Genomic DNA, 18,114 nt, shown 5'->3' on the forward strand with positions numbered 1-18,114 from the left:
TCAATGACTGATTAGCCATTTGATTTTTATTTTAAAATTTTTTATTTGTATTTATGTTAATTTGTTATATGTGTGAATATTATAGAACGAAAATCTTGAAATTAAATCTGATGATATTATAGTATATGAAAATTCTTTATGTCATAATAGAACATAAAATCATGAACATAAAAATATCATAGTAAAACTCATATGAAGACATTTCAAAAAGTCATTATAAATAACTATTAATGACAACTTTTAATGTCCATGTATAAAAGACATTTATAAGTGTCACCACAAATTACATAACAATACATTTTAAATTGACTTTATAAGCTATTATTAGTGACATTTTTTATTGTCACTATAAATAAAATACATGGCACTTTTAGTTGTCCTTACAAATGATTTTAAAAGACACATAAATTTGTCATTAATTATTGCCATAATAACAAGGCATATATAAGCATGAGTTATCCTGACATTTCATATTGTCATCATATTACTATTTTGTGATATCTATGAAGTTGACATTAATATCATATATATAATGACATTACATAATGTCAGCAAACTTAAGACGACATTAGAGGACATTTGTTGGAGGTTTTACTAAAGCTTTAATGTCACTAAATTAATATTGAATATAATGACAATTATGATTGTCACTATAAACATTTTTTCTTGTAGTGATAGATAGATATTTTCTGAATCTAATGTGGGGAGAGGAGGAACGCTTTGCTCGTTTCTAAAAAAATTAGATGGATCCACCTGAGTTTTCACTTGCACTAGTCTCTTAAAGTTGTTTTTGAAGTATTTGGATCCCCAGGCGCTGGCCTGCGCATAGCTTGTGTTCCCTTGAATATTGTTCTTTCCTATATCAAGATCCCTATAATTGAAATATGCATGTCTCGGGTGTTTTGAAACGTAAGGAGCCATGTAGCGGTAAAGTCTTTGGATCCAACCCACGTGCTTGTCTAGCGCTGAATTTCCATCTTCGAAACAAATTACTAAATAATGGATCATGAATATGATGCCTGATCGATGGGGGAAGGGGGTTTCAGATTCAGAGACGTCGTTTAGTCGACCCCCGTATGGGCTCAACTGAAGTTCTGTCTGTTTTATGTCTTCTTTGTTGAGGAATTCCCATATCCCATTCAGCCCATTTTCAGGAATTGACAGTTGAACGAAGTCCGATTTTCCTTTGAAATATATTTCTCCTCCCCCTAATTGGCTTCTGTCGAGCAAAACATAAAGTGACTGATTTTGAAAACCTGCGAAATAGAGCGTGGATTCTATCCAGCTCATTTCAGTGCAATCTTGTTTCACCAAACCCAACTCGGAAAAATTCTCTTGCATGATTGGCAGGAGATCTTCAACTCCACCGAGGTATAGGGACGTGAAAGAGGCTTGTATTGTCCTTTCTCCATCGACAGGGGACCTGATGCTCCTTAAAAAGAGTCTCAGTAAAATATTTTCATCAATATTTTCAGCAATTTGTTTCCATTTGAGTACCAGTTGTGTGGCATTTTGTTCCAGGGTCCTGGAAACATTGAAAACAGTCACTGTTTGAGGAACAACGATTAGATTAACCTTGAAAGAGACAACAATCCCAAAACTAGTGCCGCCGCCGCCTCTGATGGCCCAAAATAGGTCCTCTCCCATGGATTTACGGTCTAAAATTTCTCCATCAGCATTGATCAGTTTGGCGTCAATGATGTGATCCACGACGATACCATGTCTACGGGACATCATGTCGTATCCCCCGCCACTCAAGTGTCCTCCCACTCCTACAGTGGGGCAAACTCCTATTGTAAAAGCTAGAGTCCTATCTTTTGCAGCAATTGTGTAGTATAATTCCCCAAGAGTAGCGCCTACTTGAATCAAGGCAGTTTTTTCTTCATCATCTATTGATATTGATCGCATGTTTCTCATGTCCACAATGAAAAAGGGAATCTCGGAAATATACGATAGCCCTTCAAAATCATGGCCACCACTTCGGACCCTAAGCTGAAATCCATATTTTTTGGAGCATTGGACTGCCGCTTGGATTTCGGATTCGACCCATGGGGTGATAATGGCCACAGGTCTCAGCTTGCTGATACTTGCTGCTCGTTCATTTAGTGATTGCAAAAGGGAAGAGTATGATGAGTTGTTTGGAGTGTAAATGACATCGGATATTGTGGAATTGAGGGTTTGAAATTTTATGGCAAGACATTCAAAAAACTGGCTGTTGTTAGATGAAGAATTAGCCCCAGAGCTAATCAAAAGGCTTGTTAAAAGAAAAAAGAGGAAATTGATGCTGTGCGTTAAGTACTCCATTTCTTAATTGTTTGCAATAATTATATTGATGGAGCAATATTGGGTTTCTATTTATAGATTTTGTTATTTTACGTATTGTGTACTGCATGTGGATCATGAATTATATTTTATTTTGTCACGTTTTCTCTCGACTATTATCCTTGTCGGCAAAATTTAATAATTAGTTAGGTGGCGAACCTTTGTCAATTATTAAAAAAAACAAAACAAAATTTGGGACATGGTGGTTGGTTTTTTTTTTTTTAGAGTTGGTGGCCGTTGGGTTATTTAAATAAATTAGAAAAGTGCATGGGTGACAAACGGGTGAATATATTATTACGGAATTTAAATAATATTTAAATTCGTCTGATTAACATTATATTTAGGAATATTTATTAATTTAAACAGAGCAAAACATAATAGATAGAAAGCAACATAAGTACATAACCATGAGTCATATGTATTCATTTATCCATATGTGACACTTTTTAATTAGCTTGTTGCGTTATTTTGACATAATAACAATCATCTCAAGTATAAGAAAATATATCTTTTTATTCAAATACTAATCATAAGGGAAAAAATAAAAATAAATTAATAGAATAATAATAGATTTTAGTAAAGTTCACATCACTATTTCACTATTTACTTAAATGGAGCGCATGTAATGACAAACATTTATCAAATAAAATTATCTTAATTAAAAAAAATTATCATACAAATTTAAAAATAAAACCATTAAAATTTTTGTATAATAAATTCAATATCAATCATGTTTTCATTACTAAATTTTAAACCTCTTATCAATTTTTTTACTTTTCTCTATTTTGTCAGAATCACATATTATAGATAGTTATTTATATCAAAATGATTTTTTTGTAAATTAATTCCGATGACCATATAAAAAATGTTCAAATAATATAATATTGATGGGTATAAGCATATTTTTATTATATTTAAAATATATAAATAAATTACGTAGGTCAATTTGCAAGAGTCGCATTTTTAAATGATCATTTCTTAATTTTGGAGTCCTGAAGGGCTAAATTGCATTTTTAGACATTAATAGGGTTAAATACCAATTTTTGGGGCCTAGAAGGGTTAATGTGTAAATTAACTCAGTTTTTGTCTATAAATACCACGTAAAGCTCTCCATTTGAGGTAATTGACTCTTTAGTTTACAAAAGCTCTCTGCTCTCCTGTTTTGTGTGGAGATGATCGCTAACTTGAGCGTCGGAGGGTTTTCGCCGGGTGACCACCCGGCGCTTCTAACGTGTGTTCGTGAATCAGATGACAGCCCAAAAGGAGACCGTACGACTTTTTCAGGTGACCAAAGGAGTAGGATATTAGAATATCATTCCCCTTTTACAAGTGACCGAGAAAACAGGAAATCAGAAGAACATACGACTTCCCAATTTATAACTTGTTGATTAGGAAGATAATTATTTCGCTCGCATCAAATATGAATCAAATAAATATGTGCAATAAATTCTATATTTATAAAAGATAACACGTTTATCAAATAAAATTCTCTTAATTACTGAAAATGTTCAGAAGAATGTTAAAATAAAACCACTAAAATGTAATTAAATTCAATATAACTTATGCGTGAAGATGTGAAGGTAAAAACAATTTATTATTCATCTATTTATTTTACATTCCATTAAACAGGGGAGGAGCTAGAATATTATGTCAGTGTAGATGAAAATATGCAGGATTTGTCGGTAGTTGTGAGAAATCAAATTATTCAACTCTAACATCTTCAATGTTTTGTTCTTCTGGTTCTGGATCTTTTCTTTTAAAAAATATATGCATTTATTAATTTCCTAATAAAAAAATATAATATGTTTACATTCAATTAATAAAATGATTTTTTTAAAAAAATATATATGCTTGTGCAATAAAATATCAAGAATAAACCAACACAAATTTATAATTCTAGACTTCAAAAAAATAATTATAGATTAATTATAACACTACTGCCGAAATCCCAAAGATTATCAAACTCTAATAATTCCATATTTCCATTATTAATCCAATGTTCGATTATTAGGAACACACTAAGTCCCTAATCAATTAATCATTACCAAATTCAGGAACTCAAATAAATTCTGGAACACATTAACTCTGATAATTCCATTCCTAATAATTACCAAATTGTTTTAGTAACACACTAAATATTACCAAATTCGTGTTCGATTATTATTATTTTTGGGGAAAAAAATTCATTTAATCAGTTCAGGAACTCAAAGAAATCATTGATTGATTGAACTCCAAACCAGAGTTTCAATTTGAAAGCTAATATCTCATGAATCATCGCAAACAAAATAAATTGGCTACATATATTTTTACACACCTAAATAAAAAAGCAAGATCTAAAATAGAAGCAGAAAAGTGATAGGCGTAGAACTGGCCAGATTGTCGATTTCGATCTTCAAAGAAATATGAGAATTTAGAGCAGTTGTGCGCCTGTGTCGTGCGACGAAGTTTTCATCCGATTCCCAATTTCCCGTTCTCGTTGTAAGAAGATAGAATGTTTCAATTAAAAAACTCAATTCCAACATGTTGCAGCCTGCAATAGAAGACCCAGTTAAAATTAAATTGATTGGACCTGGGTAAATATGGTCTTATCATGTGGGCTGGGCTTCAAAAAAACAAATGGCTCCACTCCTCTAATAATTGTGGACCTATATATGTATATAACATTTTTTTCCTGGGTTCAGTGTGGGCAGCTGGCCTAAACAAGCTCCGCCCCTGCCATTAAAGATATAGTATTCTTTACTCTAGTTGTGGTCATTACCCAAAAACTATATGCAAACGTTTTCTTCAATCTTTTATTAAGAAATTAGACCTATATATGTGCATCTGTACATAAAAAATTATTTAATTAATCCTAATCAAAGGGCGAATATAATGGATCTATGGTTGGTTCATGGTTTTTATGGGAAATAGTGAAAAATATGAGAATAGCACCGTTGCTTCCTATTGACGTGAAGTTCAGTCATAAAGTAACAATGGATGAGAAAAGTACACTTTTGATATTGTAATTTGCACATTTTTTTATTTTTGGTCCTGTTAAAAGTAAATTTGTAATTTTAGTTCTGTAACTTGCATTTTTTTTTTTCATTTTTGGTCCTATTAACATTGAATTCGCATTTTTAGTCCTGTAACTTTCATGAATTTTCATTTTAAGTCTTGTTAACATTGAATTTATAATTTTAGTCCTTTAACTTGCATTTTTTTCATTTTTAATCCAATTTACATATAATTTTCATTTTTTATCTTGTAAGTTCCATATATTTTAATTTGTAGTCATATTATTGATGAATTTATATTTTTTTATATTTTTATTCATAATATATTATAATTTACATATTTTAAAACTTTTAAAATTTAAGTGAATCAACAAAACATGATTTTTATTTAAATGAATCAACAAAACATATATTGTAACCTCCATATATTTTTATTTTTAGTCATATTATATATCAAAACTAAACCCAAAAAACATGATTCACATTAGATTGATAGTTTTATTTATATTATGTATTTTATAAGATGATATTTAGTGTAAAATTGTTTTGAATAATTTTAGTTGAATTCTTGTTATTTAATTCATTTAAATTTTAAAAGAAATAAAATATTTAAATCATAATATATTATAAATAAAAATATAAAAAATTATGAAATTTATGGAATTAAATATAAATTTATCGTTAATATAACTAAGAAAAAATATATAGAAGTTACAAGAAAAAAATAAAAATTCAATGCAAACAGGACTAAAAATGAAAAAAAATGCAAGTTACAGGACTAAAATTTAAATTCAATGTTAACAGGACTTAAAATGAAAAATTCATGAAAGTTGCAAGACTAAAAATGCGAATTAATGTTAATAGGACCAAAAATGAAAAAAGAATGCAAGTTACATGACTAAAATTACAAAAGTATTTTTAACAGGACCAAAAATGAAAAATGTGCAAATTATAAGACCAAAATTGTAATTATCTCAACATATATGTTTAAGTTTTTTCTCGGTTTCCTTTTGAATTAATCTTGTTGTCTATAAGTGGATTTTGATTCTATATGTCTCTGTTTTTTTAGTCTAAATCTGCAAACAAGAGAGTTATAATTAAGATTTTCGTTTAAATAAAAAGTTAGAAATGTTGAAGTGACTTAATTAAAAATCCTACTATATTATACAGTTATTCAAATTAATATATTTATATTCTATTTATTGATTTATTTGATCAATTTGATGAACTATATAGACATTTTCTCAATTTTTTTTTTTTTTGGGGGTGGGGGGGGGGGGGGGGGTTATAAATGTGGTAGTTTTTTTTTTTTTTGTTTTTTTTTTGTGATTTGATGCTATATAAAAGGTTAAGTGCAATGCTCGAGATTTTAAGATGAGAATTTGTTGTTGATTAACATGTCATGTTCAATGTTTGTTCCAGATAATTTAGATATTATTAACTTGACAAAAATTCTATGCGTTGTTTTACGGGTCATTTTTGTTAAACAGATACCTTATTCAACTCGAGCAATGAAAAAATATTGTTTTTCACTACGAAAATGGACTTGGTCAACCCATTTCAGGAATTTAAATCAATAAGACCGTTTCACATAAGACCTATAAAAAAATTGGAGAACTATAAAATTTTGAGCAAGAGTGTAAACTTATTTTTCCTTAGATTTATTTTAAAATCCATAAAAAAAAGAGAAATCAAATAAAAACACATCTTAAAAAAAATAAAGATAGAATTCATAAACAAAAAAAGGAAAAATTAAAAAAGAGAAATCAAACAAAAGAATTTTTTTTACAAATAAGGATATATAGTCCATTTTTCAAAAAATGGGATGTAAATTCTATTATTCGTCTATTTATTTTAAATTCCATTAAATATATAATTAGTGTTTTTTTAAAAAAAATGGAGAGTAAATTTTATTTTAAGAAATGGAGGTTAAATGTTTTTTTCTTCAATTTATTTTAGAATTCATTAATACCTAAAAAAATGAAAAAAAAAAAGACATGTATTTATTATAATATTATTTCATTATTTTTCTATTTATTTTTAATTCGATTAAAGATATGGCATTTTTCATTCTACTCGTGGTTAGTACCCATAGATTAGAGGTAAAAGTCATCTTCAATATTTTATTAAGAAATTATATTTTTAAATAAATTAAATTTGTTTACAATTTTTTTAGAACCTGCATCCGTACATAAAAAATTATTTAATTAATTCCAATCAAAGTGTGAATATAATGGACCTACGTTATATATAAGTTCTTGGTTCATGGCTTTACGAGAAAGAGTGAAACGAAAGTAGCACCGCTGCCTCCTATTAACATGAGATTAAGACATAAATTAAAGTGATAATGGATCTACGTTAGTTTTATAAGTTTTTTGTTGTTTTCCTTTTGAACTAATCTAGTTATGTTTAAGTGTGTTTTGATTCTACATGTCTTTGTCCTTTTTCTGTTTGCCAAAGTACATATGCAAACACGAGAGTCAAATAAGATTTTTGCTCAAATAAAAAGTTTGAAATATTGAAGTGACTTGAAATAATTCCAACTGTATTATACAGTTATTGAAATTAATATATTGATATTTCATTTATCGATTTATTTCACCAATTTGATGGAGTATATAGAATCGATCTATCATTTTCTTAGTCTTTGGATTTATGCGATTTTTTATTTTTGTGATTTGATGCCATATAAAATGTAAAGTACATTTCTCGAGATTTAAGGTTGAGAATTTTTGTTGATTAACTTTCGTCCTATTCAATGTTTGTTCCAGATAATTTAGATATTATTAACCTTATTTGTGACAATAATTGACTGTTTATTTTAATACGTTGATATCAAAATTTTAGGACCCCGATCCTCTACTGTGGCCTGCTGCTTCGTTTCACACCACAACACAATTTTCTTTTTTCTTTTTAGTTTTTATATATTTTAAATTCATTTTTTGTAACCTTTTGTTTTCTTTTTTGTTTTACCTTTTTTCTATATCATAATTTTTTATTTTTTTAAAAATATATATTAGTTTTTTTTTTTATATTTTCAAATTTTCTTGTGTAATTTATTGTATAATTTATAATGAAAAATTTTAGCATAATTGCACAATTTTTTTGTAAAATTTTTTTTTTGGTATTTTTTTTATAGATATTTTATTTTATTTTAATTTTGTTCAGTTTTTTGGGCTTTAGTTTCCATCTATCTTTTTCCTTTCAAAATTTCATTTTTATTTTTACTCATTTTTCATATGTTTGATTATTTTATTTTTCATTTTTGTCTTCTATTCATTTAAAAAAAATTATAACATGAGATTATAAGATTTGTATTTAAAAAATGTGATTTTTTTGATCATTTATATTTCAAATAATTAATTTTTCAGTACGCACGCAAAGCGTGTGCTTCGATTACTAGTTATATATTATAGAAGGACAAATTATAACCAAAAAAAATTGATATAAAAAAAATTGACAATATAAAAAAAATTTAGAGTGTATAAAAAAAAGGGTAAAAAAAACAAAAGGTAAAGGAGGTAAACAAATGAATTTAAAATATATAAAAATAAGTTGTTAAACTGTTTAGATGAACTTATTTTAAACAAATTAAAAATGTTTATATGTTCGACATTATAAGAAATTCTTTTTACTGTCAAAATTATAACCAAAAAATGTATAATACTATGAATGTTATTTAAAAATACTATTAAAATTTTATCATAAATATTAAACCTATATTAAAAAAAATAAAAATATTTCATATTTTAATTTAGAAAAATTGACATTCTTTGGAAATTTATTTAAAAAATATATATATTTAATATTTAATGGGTGGAGGACATGGTGGAAATATATGAAAATATACAAGACTATTTTGAAGAAGTAAAATTTTAAAATAAAATTTATTTAAAAAAATTAAGATCGCCCCAACTTCTTATAAAACAGATCATAAGCTATCAAATATCATATTTTGACCGCTTATGAACTGTTTGACCAAATTATTACCAAAAAAATTGAAACATTTTATAAACTCCAAAATAGCTTAATTATAAGCTGCCAAATATCTTCTTAATTAGTTTTGAACACTGTTTATGTTGTTTGGTGTGGAAAACATAGAATATTGTATACTTGTTTAGTGTAGGTGTTACCGTTGAGTTCAATATTTGATTGACATAATATTTACAAGTGGAGGTTTTTTTTTTTTTTTGCTTACTTAATTTTTATCTGTCAATTGGCCCGATGTATATTTATTTAGATGCACATGATGGAAAGACCATGCATGCATGTGACATATTCAATGTCAAGATAATGTATATATGTATCGATCATATATATGCATTCATATTTCAAAATTTTGAATCGAAAGTATCAGCTATATTATGTGGTTTGGTTTTCGATATTTAAATTTTTTTCTTAATAAAACCTATTAAATTTTTTAAAAAAGTTAATTGGGTTGAGATCTGACATAAAATAGAAGTTTTTGAATATAAATTTGAACGAATTTATTAATATCAATATTTGCAATACATGTTTAGTACTCAAAAATCATATATTAGTACGTATCAGATTGAAAATATTTGATATTCTCAAATATAAGATTTTAATACCAAATTTTTAATGGTTTGTATCGATTTGCATGTATTCAAAAAAGTAAATGTGTTATTAAAATGTCAATATCTGCATACATGTTTGAGCATGCAAAAATCATATATTAGCATCAGATTTTAAACAGTAGGTGCTCAAATATTATTTATCAGTATCATTTTTTTAATTTTTTTTACCGACATTCATCAAAGGAAAACATATGGACAAAGGGAATGCGAAAACACGTTTTTTGTTTATGAGGAAGTGCAAATGTTTTTTTTTTTTTTTTTTTTTTTTCCTGAAAAAGCGATTGAATGTATCCGTACAAGGTTCTAAAAAGATATTTGTCCTTGTACATTTGGTTGGAGATAAGTTTTCACCAATTGATTTAATTACAGTAAGTACAGACCTTGAAGTGCCGAAATCTTATTTCCTATCATAGTTTTTTATATTTTAAACCTGTTATGGCAAATGCTAATTATAAACAAAGGAATTTTAATTTCCAAAAGAACCAAGCTTATTTATTTTAAAAATAAGCAAATACTGATGCAGATTTCCTTGGTTAAAAAAAGTTCATGTATATGATAATCGTTTGTAATTTTCTATTTTTGGGCCTATTATAGGTGAATTTATATTTCCCCATGTTTCAAAATCGGATCGGACCAAACCGACCATAGGTCCGGTCCGAAACACCCCAAAAAACATTTTTAACAGTAAAATTTGCCAGAACCGATCAAAACCGGTCAAAAATCGGACAACCGGTTCCACTAGTTGCACCATTTTGTCGAATATTTAATATTTTTTTCGAATTTTTTTTAAAAAAAACTTTAAATTGAATACTTTTTTTATATCTTACTATATTATTCCATCTTCCGGTTATATAGTCCTAATTTTTCTTCTCACAAATCAAGAAAAAATCATTGAAAAAACAAATTTTATACAAAATTATTATTTTATCCTATTTAATATATTCAAAAAATGATTGCATATTTTTTAAGGTTTAGTTAATATGTGTATATTAGTAAAAGAATGTGAAAAAATATTATTACATATGGTTTATGGTTATATATTTGGGACAAAAAAACGTGGATTATATAATTGGGACGGAGGAATTATTATATATTGTAGAGGCTCGCCAATTAACAACTAACTTCCAATTAATTGGTTAAATTTGATTTGAAATTACTATTATATCATAACTTAATTTTCTATAAAATCAAAATTATTAGGCAAATTAGTTATTTTGTATAGTTTCCTCTTTTTTGTAGCCATTAGATGTTTTAGTTTTTTTTTTTTTTTTTTTTTTTTACCAAAATGACACTCAATTTGTGTCTTTTGATATTTTTTATTTACGAAAATGTCGCTCATTTTGCAAAATTGATATATCTATTTGCGTTTTTTTTACTATTTGTTTAAGAAAAAACTATATTTTTTTCGTATTTTTTAAATTTTAAATTTTTTTTTATTTTTGTGGAAAAAAACGAACTTTACAAGCACGCGACACGTGCATCGTAAAGTAGTATATATATACATGATTATTTGAGATTTGTAATTTATTAAAATTATTATTTTAGTAATACTAGATTTTTAAAAATTAATTATTTTATTTTTTAAAAAATTTATAACTATAATTGATATTTTTAATATAATTATATATTTATTTAGTTTTAAAGCCATGGTAAATATATTTTTTGTCTATTTATATACATCTTTTGCGGTTTTAGAATTTTAAATATATTATATTATATAAATAGTTTTTCGTGCGACCGTCCAGTTAAAACGGTTCGATTGGTGTGACCATTTTTTTAAGATAGAACTGTTCGACATCGGTCCGGTTATGAAAACATTGATATTTCCAATTTTGTAACTTTCATGTTTTTTTGTTCATTTTTTGTATTGTTACGGTGAATTTTTATTTGTAGTACCGCGTAACTTGATTTTTTTTTTCATTTTTGGTCCTTTTATTTGTATGTTATTTTCATTTTCGACCTTTTTTTAAAAAATATAAATCTATTTTGTTCGTCGGTCATAAAAATGATCGAAAATGAAAGCAAATACAATTTAAAAAATAATAAAAAAAAACGAGAACAATATACAAGTTGCATGAACAAAAATGAAAATTCACCATAACAGAATTAAACACGAAGAAAAAACATTCAAGTTTATTATTGAAAATAAAAATTCAGATTTAACGTGATCAAAAATGAAAAAAATTTCAAATAATAATATAAAAATGTAATTCTCACCTAAAAGTAGCTTGAAATCTCCAACATCCACATTGCGATAGATGATCAATGCATCATATCATCCAACTATACAAACCGACTTGATCCGTCAATATGACACAAATGTCAAATTATATTTCGGGTCTTAAAAAAAATTCATGCACTCCTATTGATAAAAGACAGAATGACGGATATCAAAATTACACAGCTCCCTCTATATATTATTTGAAAAAATCTATTATCATCTCCAATTTAAAATTAAAAAGAATCAATTATCAACTTCTTTCCACTCATATGCAATTTCACACAATTAATAAGTTGTTGAAAATTTTGTATCACAATTCCAACATTTAATATTTTCATAAGTTATTATTGAAAATTATCTTGTAATAGAATTTAATAATATAGATGAGAACCATGTAGATATTCCATTAATTAAAGTTAATATATGCGCGCGAGAGAGTGCCGCACATGCACCTACTACACTAGCTATATATCTACTATTTAAATTAAATTAAATTAAAAATGGTATATACAAAAATCATCGTATAATTATATATCATTACACATGTTGGTGAAGGGAGGGATGCTTTGCTCGTCTCTGAAGAAATTCCTTGGATCCACTCTCGACTTCACTCCAACCAATTACCTGTCGAAATTTTTGTTGAAATACTTGCGTCCCCAAATTCTAGCCTAGCTCTTCGTATATATTATATTTGTGGTAGTATAACTATTAACTCCGAGATCAAGATCCCTAGCTAGCTATAATTGATGTACGCTAGCTGCTCTGGGGGACTTTGAAACGTATATATGGTGTCATGTAGCTGTGAACCTTTCTCACCCAATTCACGTACTTGTCTCCCTAGCCTATTCTTCTTCTACCCAAAACACGATGTATATACTCCATCTGGTAAAGATTTCCAGCTCTGTGAGGAAATGGGATGGACGACTCTGAGATTTCAGCCATTCTTCCGAGATGGATTCTTGCACGTAGTTTTTACTTTGAAGTGAGGCACAAAGCTGGGCTGGATTCTGCTCAGCAACAAACACTTCCAGTGCAGGTTGGTCTGTGGGAAACATGGCAAAGTGAAGTACGGATCTAGCTAATCCAACTCATTAATTTCCCTGCAATTAGAGTACTGGGACTTGAATCGATCTTAAGTTCTGGATAGAGGATTCGAGGACCGATTTGTAGGAGGAGTTACTGTTGGAGAATAAGCTGGTAAAGTTGTTGAATTCATTTTGGAGACATTCCATAAAATGATATTCATGTCCATGGCCGATGATGATGAGCAGCACGTAAAGATGACCAAAAGAGTAAAAGCAAATAGTAGTGAAGAAGAGATAATATATTGTCTTCATGGAATAATATTATTGATTAATGTGTAATATCATGATCAGACGCATATATGCATTCGTTTATTTATACTAAACTTTTATATACCTTGCTAGAATTAATACAAAAGATTATAATTATTGTTGCATCATGTGATCATTATTAAACTGATGGGAATCCAACCAAAGTTGACTGATCATAGTATAATATATATTCGTGTTAGGTTTCAATTTGAGTTTTATTATTATTATTATTATTATTATTATTATTATTATTATTATTATTATTATTATTATCAGTCTTTACTTGACTAGACGCACACTGGGCACTGTAGCAGGCACCTTTAATTCGACTGACCTTAGAGTTCACCCGCCAATTTTGACCAGCACTCTCGCAATTTTTCTTCGACCTGTTTCTCTCTACTAGAAGATGCATACAGTGTTTTTATAATTAAATCGATGATCGAACCGATATATTTAAAAAAATGGTCCAATTTGTCGAACCGTTTTAACCGGACAGTCAAATCGAAAAACCTTTTATGTAATATAATATAATAAATAATATATTTTGAATTTTAAAAACTAAAATATATATATAAATAGACAAATATATAATATATATATTTATCATAATTTGAAAGTTAAATAAATATGTAAATATATTCAAAATATCAATTATAGTTCTAAATTATTTAAATAAAGAATTATTTAATTTTAAAAAAACCAATAATTATTAAAATAATTTTTTTAATGAAATACAAATTTCAAATAATCATCTATATATATAAAAAAAATATTAAATTTAAATTTTAAAAAAAAAATTTAAATTTTCTAAAAAATTAAAAATATTCGAAAGTTCTTGACCGGTTTTGATCGGTTGGACCGATTTTCCGGTTTTTGGTAAAGTTCCGAACTGGTTCCCGGTCGGTCCGGTCCGGTTCTGAAAACAGCGGATGCATATATATGTTGCTATCCCACCAATAACATCGGTGAGACTTGAGTAGTTGTCATAAGGGAAATTAATTAATCAACATCCTGTAAAAATCCAAAAACACATACCCAAAAAATAAAATTGTAAATAAGTAATATTCGATGGATTTATCGCTATCAAATAAAAAAAATATCAAAACCAAAAATAAATCCAAGATATTTGATGAAAATCAAATTTTGATAAGTTACAAGATTATATGTTAATTTATTGAACTAAAATTGTAATTTTCCCATTTTAAACACAACTTAATTAATTTTTTTAGCATCTATACATGTTTATGACTGAGAATGAAATTTTTCAACATGATGTAACTAATGACCAAAGAATAAGTCTAGAGATGATTTGACGAATTTTTATCCGTTGGATGAATCGATCCGACCTATTAATTTCTACAATTAAAAATAGACAAAAACTCCTATAAAACGGTCTCAAGGATAATTTTTTTTAGACGGGGCTCTTATATGGGTTATCCATTAAAAAGTATTATTTTTTATGTCAAAAGTATTATTTATTATTATAAATATGAGTAAGGTTGATCTGTCTCACGGATGAGACCGTCTCATAGGAGTGTTACTGTAAAAAATAATGCATTTCAATGAGTCTCAGGTCATGCGAGATCCGTCTCACAAAGTTAACCCGTAAAACCTTCTTATAAAAGTTTTTAATAAAAATAAATAAATAAATGTATTAGAAAAAAATTATAAATCTCCCTAAACATTATGCTCGATCATAGGAAAAATTCAACATTTTGAAAGGGTGGAACAAAAGTAAATTAAACTTACTAAAAGACCTTTGGAGTGTAATTAACATGCGAAGATGAACTTGTAAAATAAAGGAGAAATGTTTTTTTTTTTTGTGTCCAATAAGTTGTTCATTTTTTAGTTTTTGTCTATATTAACTTTTCAAATTTTTGGTTTGGTACACTAACTTTTAATTTTCAGTGATTTTGATACAATTGTTAACGTGGCAGCTAGACACGTCAATATTTTCCGATGTCACGTCAGCATTTTTCGGCGCCAAAATAAAATACATAAAAAACTTGTAAGCACTAACTAGCAAATAAATCTTGAAATTTTTTTACAACAATTAATACGGTAAAGAATCTAATGTTACATATCGATGAGAAATAATATATATAATGGCACACCCAACAAACCAAATTATTTGGATATATCCTGTTTGATACTCATATTATATACAAATCAAACAAGCAAGTATATTTTATTTATTTATTTTATTAATTGAAATACGTTCCTTTAATTTTTTTAATAAGTAAAATAAACGAAAAAAATGCAATTTTGGTCCGGTAATTTTGTAAGTCGTGATTTTGGTCATCTATATTTTCATATTTCAGTTTTAGTTTTGCATACTTCGATTTTTGGCATTGTTAGTTATTTTTCATCGAAAATGCAGATGTGACGCTATATGCGTCAGTTCTACATCAGCTGCAAAATTAAGTATCACATCAGCGTCACATCGAAAAAAGACTAAAATCGCCAAAAAAAAAAAACAAAGGTAGCAGATTAAAACTGAAATATAATAACATGATCAAAAAGACAATTTTTCCTAAAAAATATGTTTCTTTTATTTATTTATTTATTTATTTATATGCATTATACACAATGTTTTGATGAAAATAAACTCCCACTTATTCTTTTTTGGCACACATATTATAGGAGTCTTATTCAGCAACAACACAATCTTTTACTCGATCCAAATTAATATATATGTAGTTTTCTGAATCTCATATGGGGAGAGGAGGGACGCTTTGCTCGTTTCTGAAAAAATTAGATGGATCCACCTGAGTTTTCATTTGCACCAGTCTCTTAAAGTTGTTCTTGAAGTATTTGGATCCCCAGACGCTGGCCTGCATGTAGCTTGTGTTCCCTTGATTGTTCTTTCCTATATCAAGATCCCTGTAATTGAAATATGTCTGTCTCGGGTATTTTGAAACGTAAGGAGCCATGTAGCGGTACAGTCTTCGTATCCAACCTGCGTGCTTCTCTAGCGCTGAATTTCCATTTTCAACCCAAGCAACTGAATAATGGATCATGAATATGATGCCTGATCGATGGGGGAAGGGGGTTTCAGATTCAGATACGTCGTTTAGTCGACCCCCGTATGGGCTCAACTGAAGTTCTGCCTGGTTTATGTCTTCTTTGTTGAGGAATTCCCATATCCCTGTCAGCCCATTTTCTGGAATTGGCAATTGAACATAGTCCGACTTTCCTTTGAAATATAATATTCCTCCTCCTTGGCTTCTGTCGAGCAAAACATCAAGTGATTGATTTCGAAAACCTGCGAAATAGAGCGTGGATTCTATCCAGCTCATTTCAGTGCAATCTTGTTTCACCAAACCCAACTCAGGAAAATTTTCTTGCATGATCGGCAGGAGATCTTCAACTCCACCGAGGTATAGAGACTGAAAGAGGCTTGTATTGTCCTTTCTCCATCGACGGGGGACCTGATGCTCCTTAAAAAGAGTCTCAGTAAAATATTTTCATCAATCTTATTAGCAATTTGTTGCCATTTGAGTACCAATTGTGTGGCATTCTGTTTCAAAGTCCTGGAAACGTTGAAAGCAGTCACTGTTTGAGGAACAACGATTAGATTAACCTTGAAAGAGACAAAAATCCCAAAACTAGTGCCGCCGCCTCCTCTGATGGCCCAAAATAGGTCCTCTCCCATGGATTTACGGTCTAAAATTTCTCCATCAGCATTGATCAGTTTGGCGTCAATGATGTGATCCACAGCGATACCATGTCTACGGGACATCATGCCGTTTCCCCCACTACTCAAATGTCCTCCCACTCCTACAGTGGGGCAAACTCCTGCTGTAAAAGATAGAGTCCTATCTTTTGCAGCAATTGTGTAGTATAATTCCCCAAGAGTAGCGCCTACTTGAATCCAAGCAGTCTTTTCTTCTTGATCTATTGATACTGATCGCAGGTTTCTCATGTCCACAATAAAAAAGGGAATCTCGGAAACATACGATAGCCCTTCATAATCATGGCCACCACTTCGGACCCTGAGCTGAAATCCATGTTTCTTGGAGCATTGGATTGCCGCTTGGATTTCGGATTCGACCCATGGGGTGATAATGGCCACAGGTCTCAGCCTGCTGGTGCTTGCTGCTCGTTCATTTCGTGATTGCAAAAGGGAAGAGTATGATGAGTTGTTTGGAGTGTAAATGACATTGAATATTGTGAAGTTGAGGGTTTGAAATTTTATGTCAAGACATTCAAGAAACTGGCTTTTGTTATATGAAGAATTAGCTCCACAGCTAATCAAAAGGCTTGTTAAAAGAAAAAAAGAGGAAAGTGATGTTGTGCGTTAAGTACTCCATTTCTTGTTTACAATAATTATATTGATGGAGAAATATTGGGTTTCTATTTATAGATTTTGTTATTTTACGTATTATGAACTGTGGATCATGCGTTATATTTTATTACGTCACGTTTACTCTCTTGACCATTATCCTATGTAATTGAAAATTGCCTATGATATGGAATTAACCACATTATTTTACGTGGGAAATTTTGAGATGTGCTAGCAAGACAAGTGGTTTTGAAATTTAATTTGAAGAAATCTTTGACCAAATTTGTCCATTTCCCATTATCTATTCTGTTCAAAATATGGCCAAGAGGATTAGAGTTCTGTACAACATTAATTCATATTG

The 18,114-nt window shown here is 28.8% G+C and overlaps 1 protein-coding gene and 1 pseudogene across 1 annotated transcript; both read right to left on the reverse strand.

Annotated features, from left to right (window-relative positions):
• Positions 1–594: 594 nt before the first annotated feature.
• On the reverse strand, positions 595–2,304 carry LOC140870808 (tetrahydroberberine oxidase-like). Its single transcript, XM_073273209.1, has one exon. The coding sequence runs from the start codon at positions 2,302–2,304 to the stop codon at positions 595–597; it is 1,710 nt and encodes a 569-aa protein (XP_073129310.1).
• A 13,875-nt stretch (positions 2,305–16,179) lies between these two features.
• On the reverse strand, positions 16,180–17,738 carry LOC140870804 (tetrahydroberberine oxidase-like; annotated as a pseudogene).
• Between the last annotated feature and the right edge of the window lie 376 nt (positions 17,739–18,114).

Source organism: Henckelia pumila, unplaced genomic scaffold, assembly GCF_033568475.1.
Source record: "Henckelia pumila isolate YLH828 unplaced genomic scaffold, ASM3356847v2 CTG_254, whole genome shotgun sequence".
NCBI lineage: Eukaryota > Viridiplantae > Streptophyta > Magnoliopsida > Lamiales > Gesneriaceae > Henckelia > Henckelia pumila.

Coding starts and splice junctions, on each gene's coding strand:
- LOC140870808 (XM_073273209.1), bottom strand. CDS start 2,304: ATGGAGTACTTAACGCACAGCATCAATTTCCTCTTTTTTCTTTTAACA.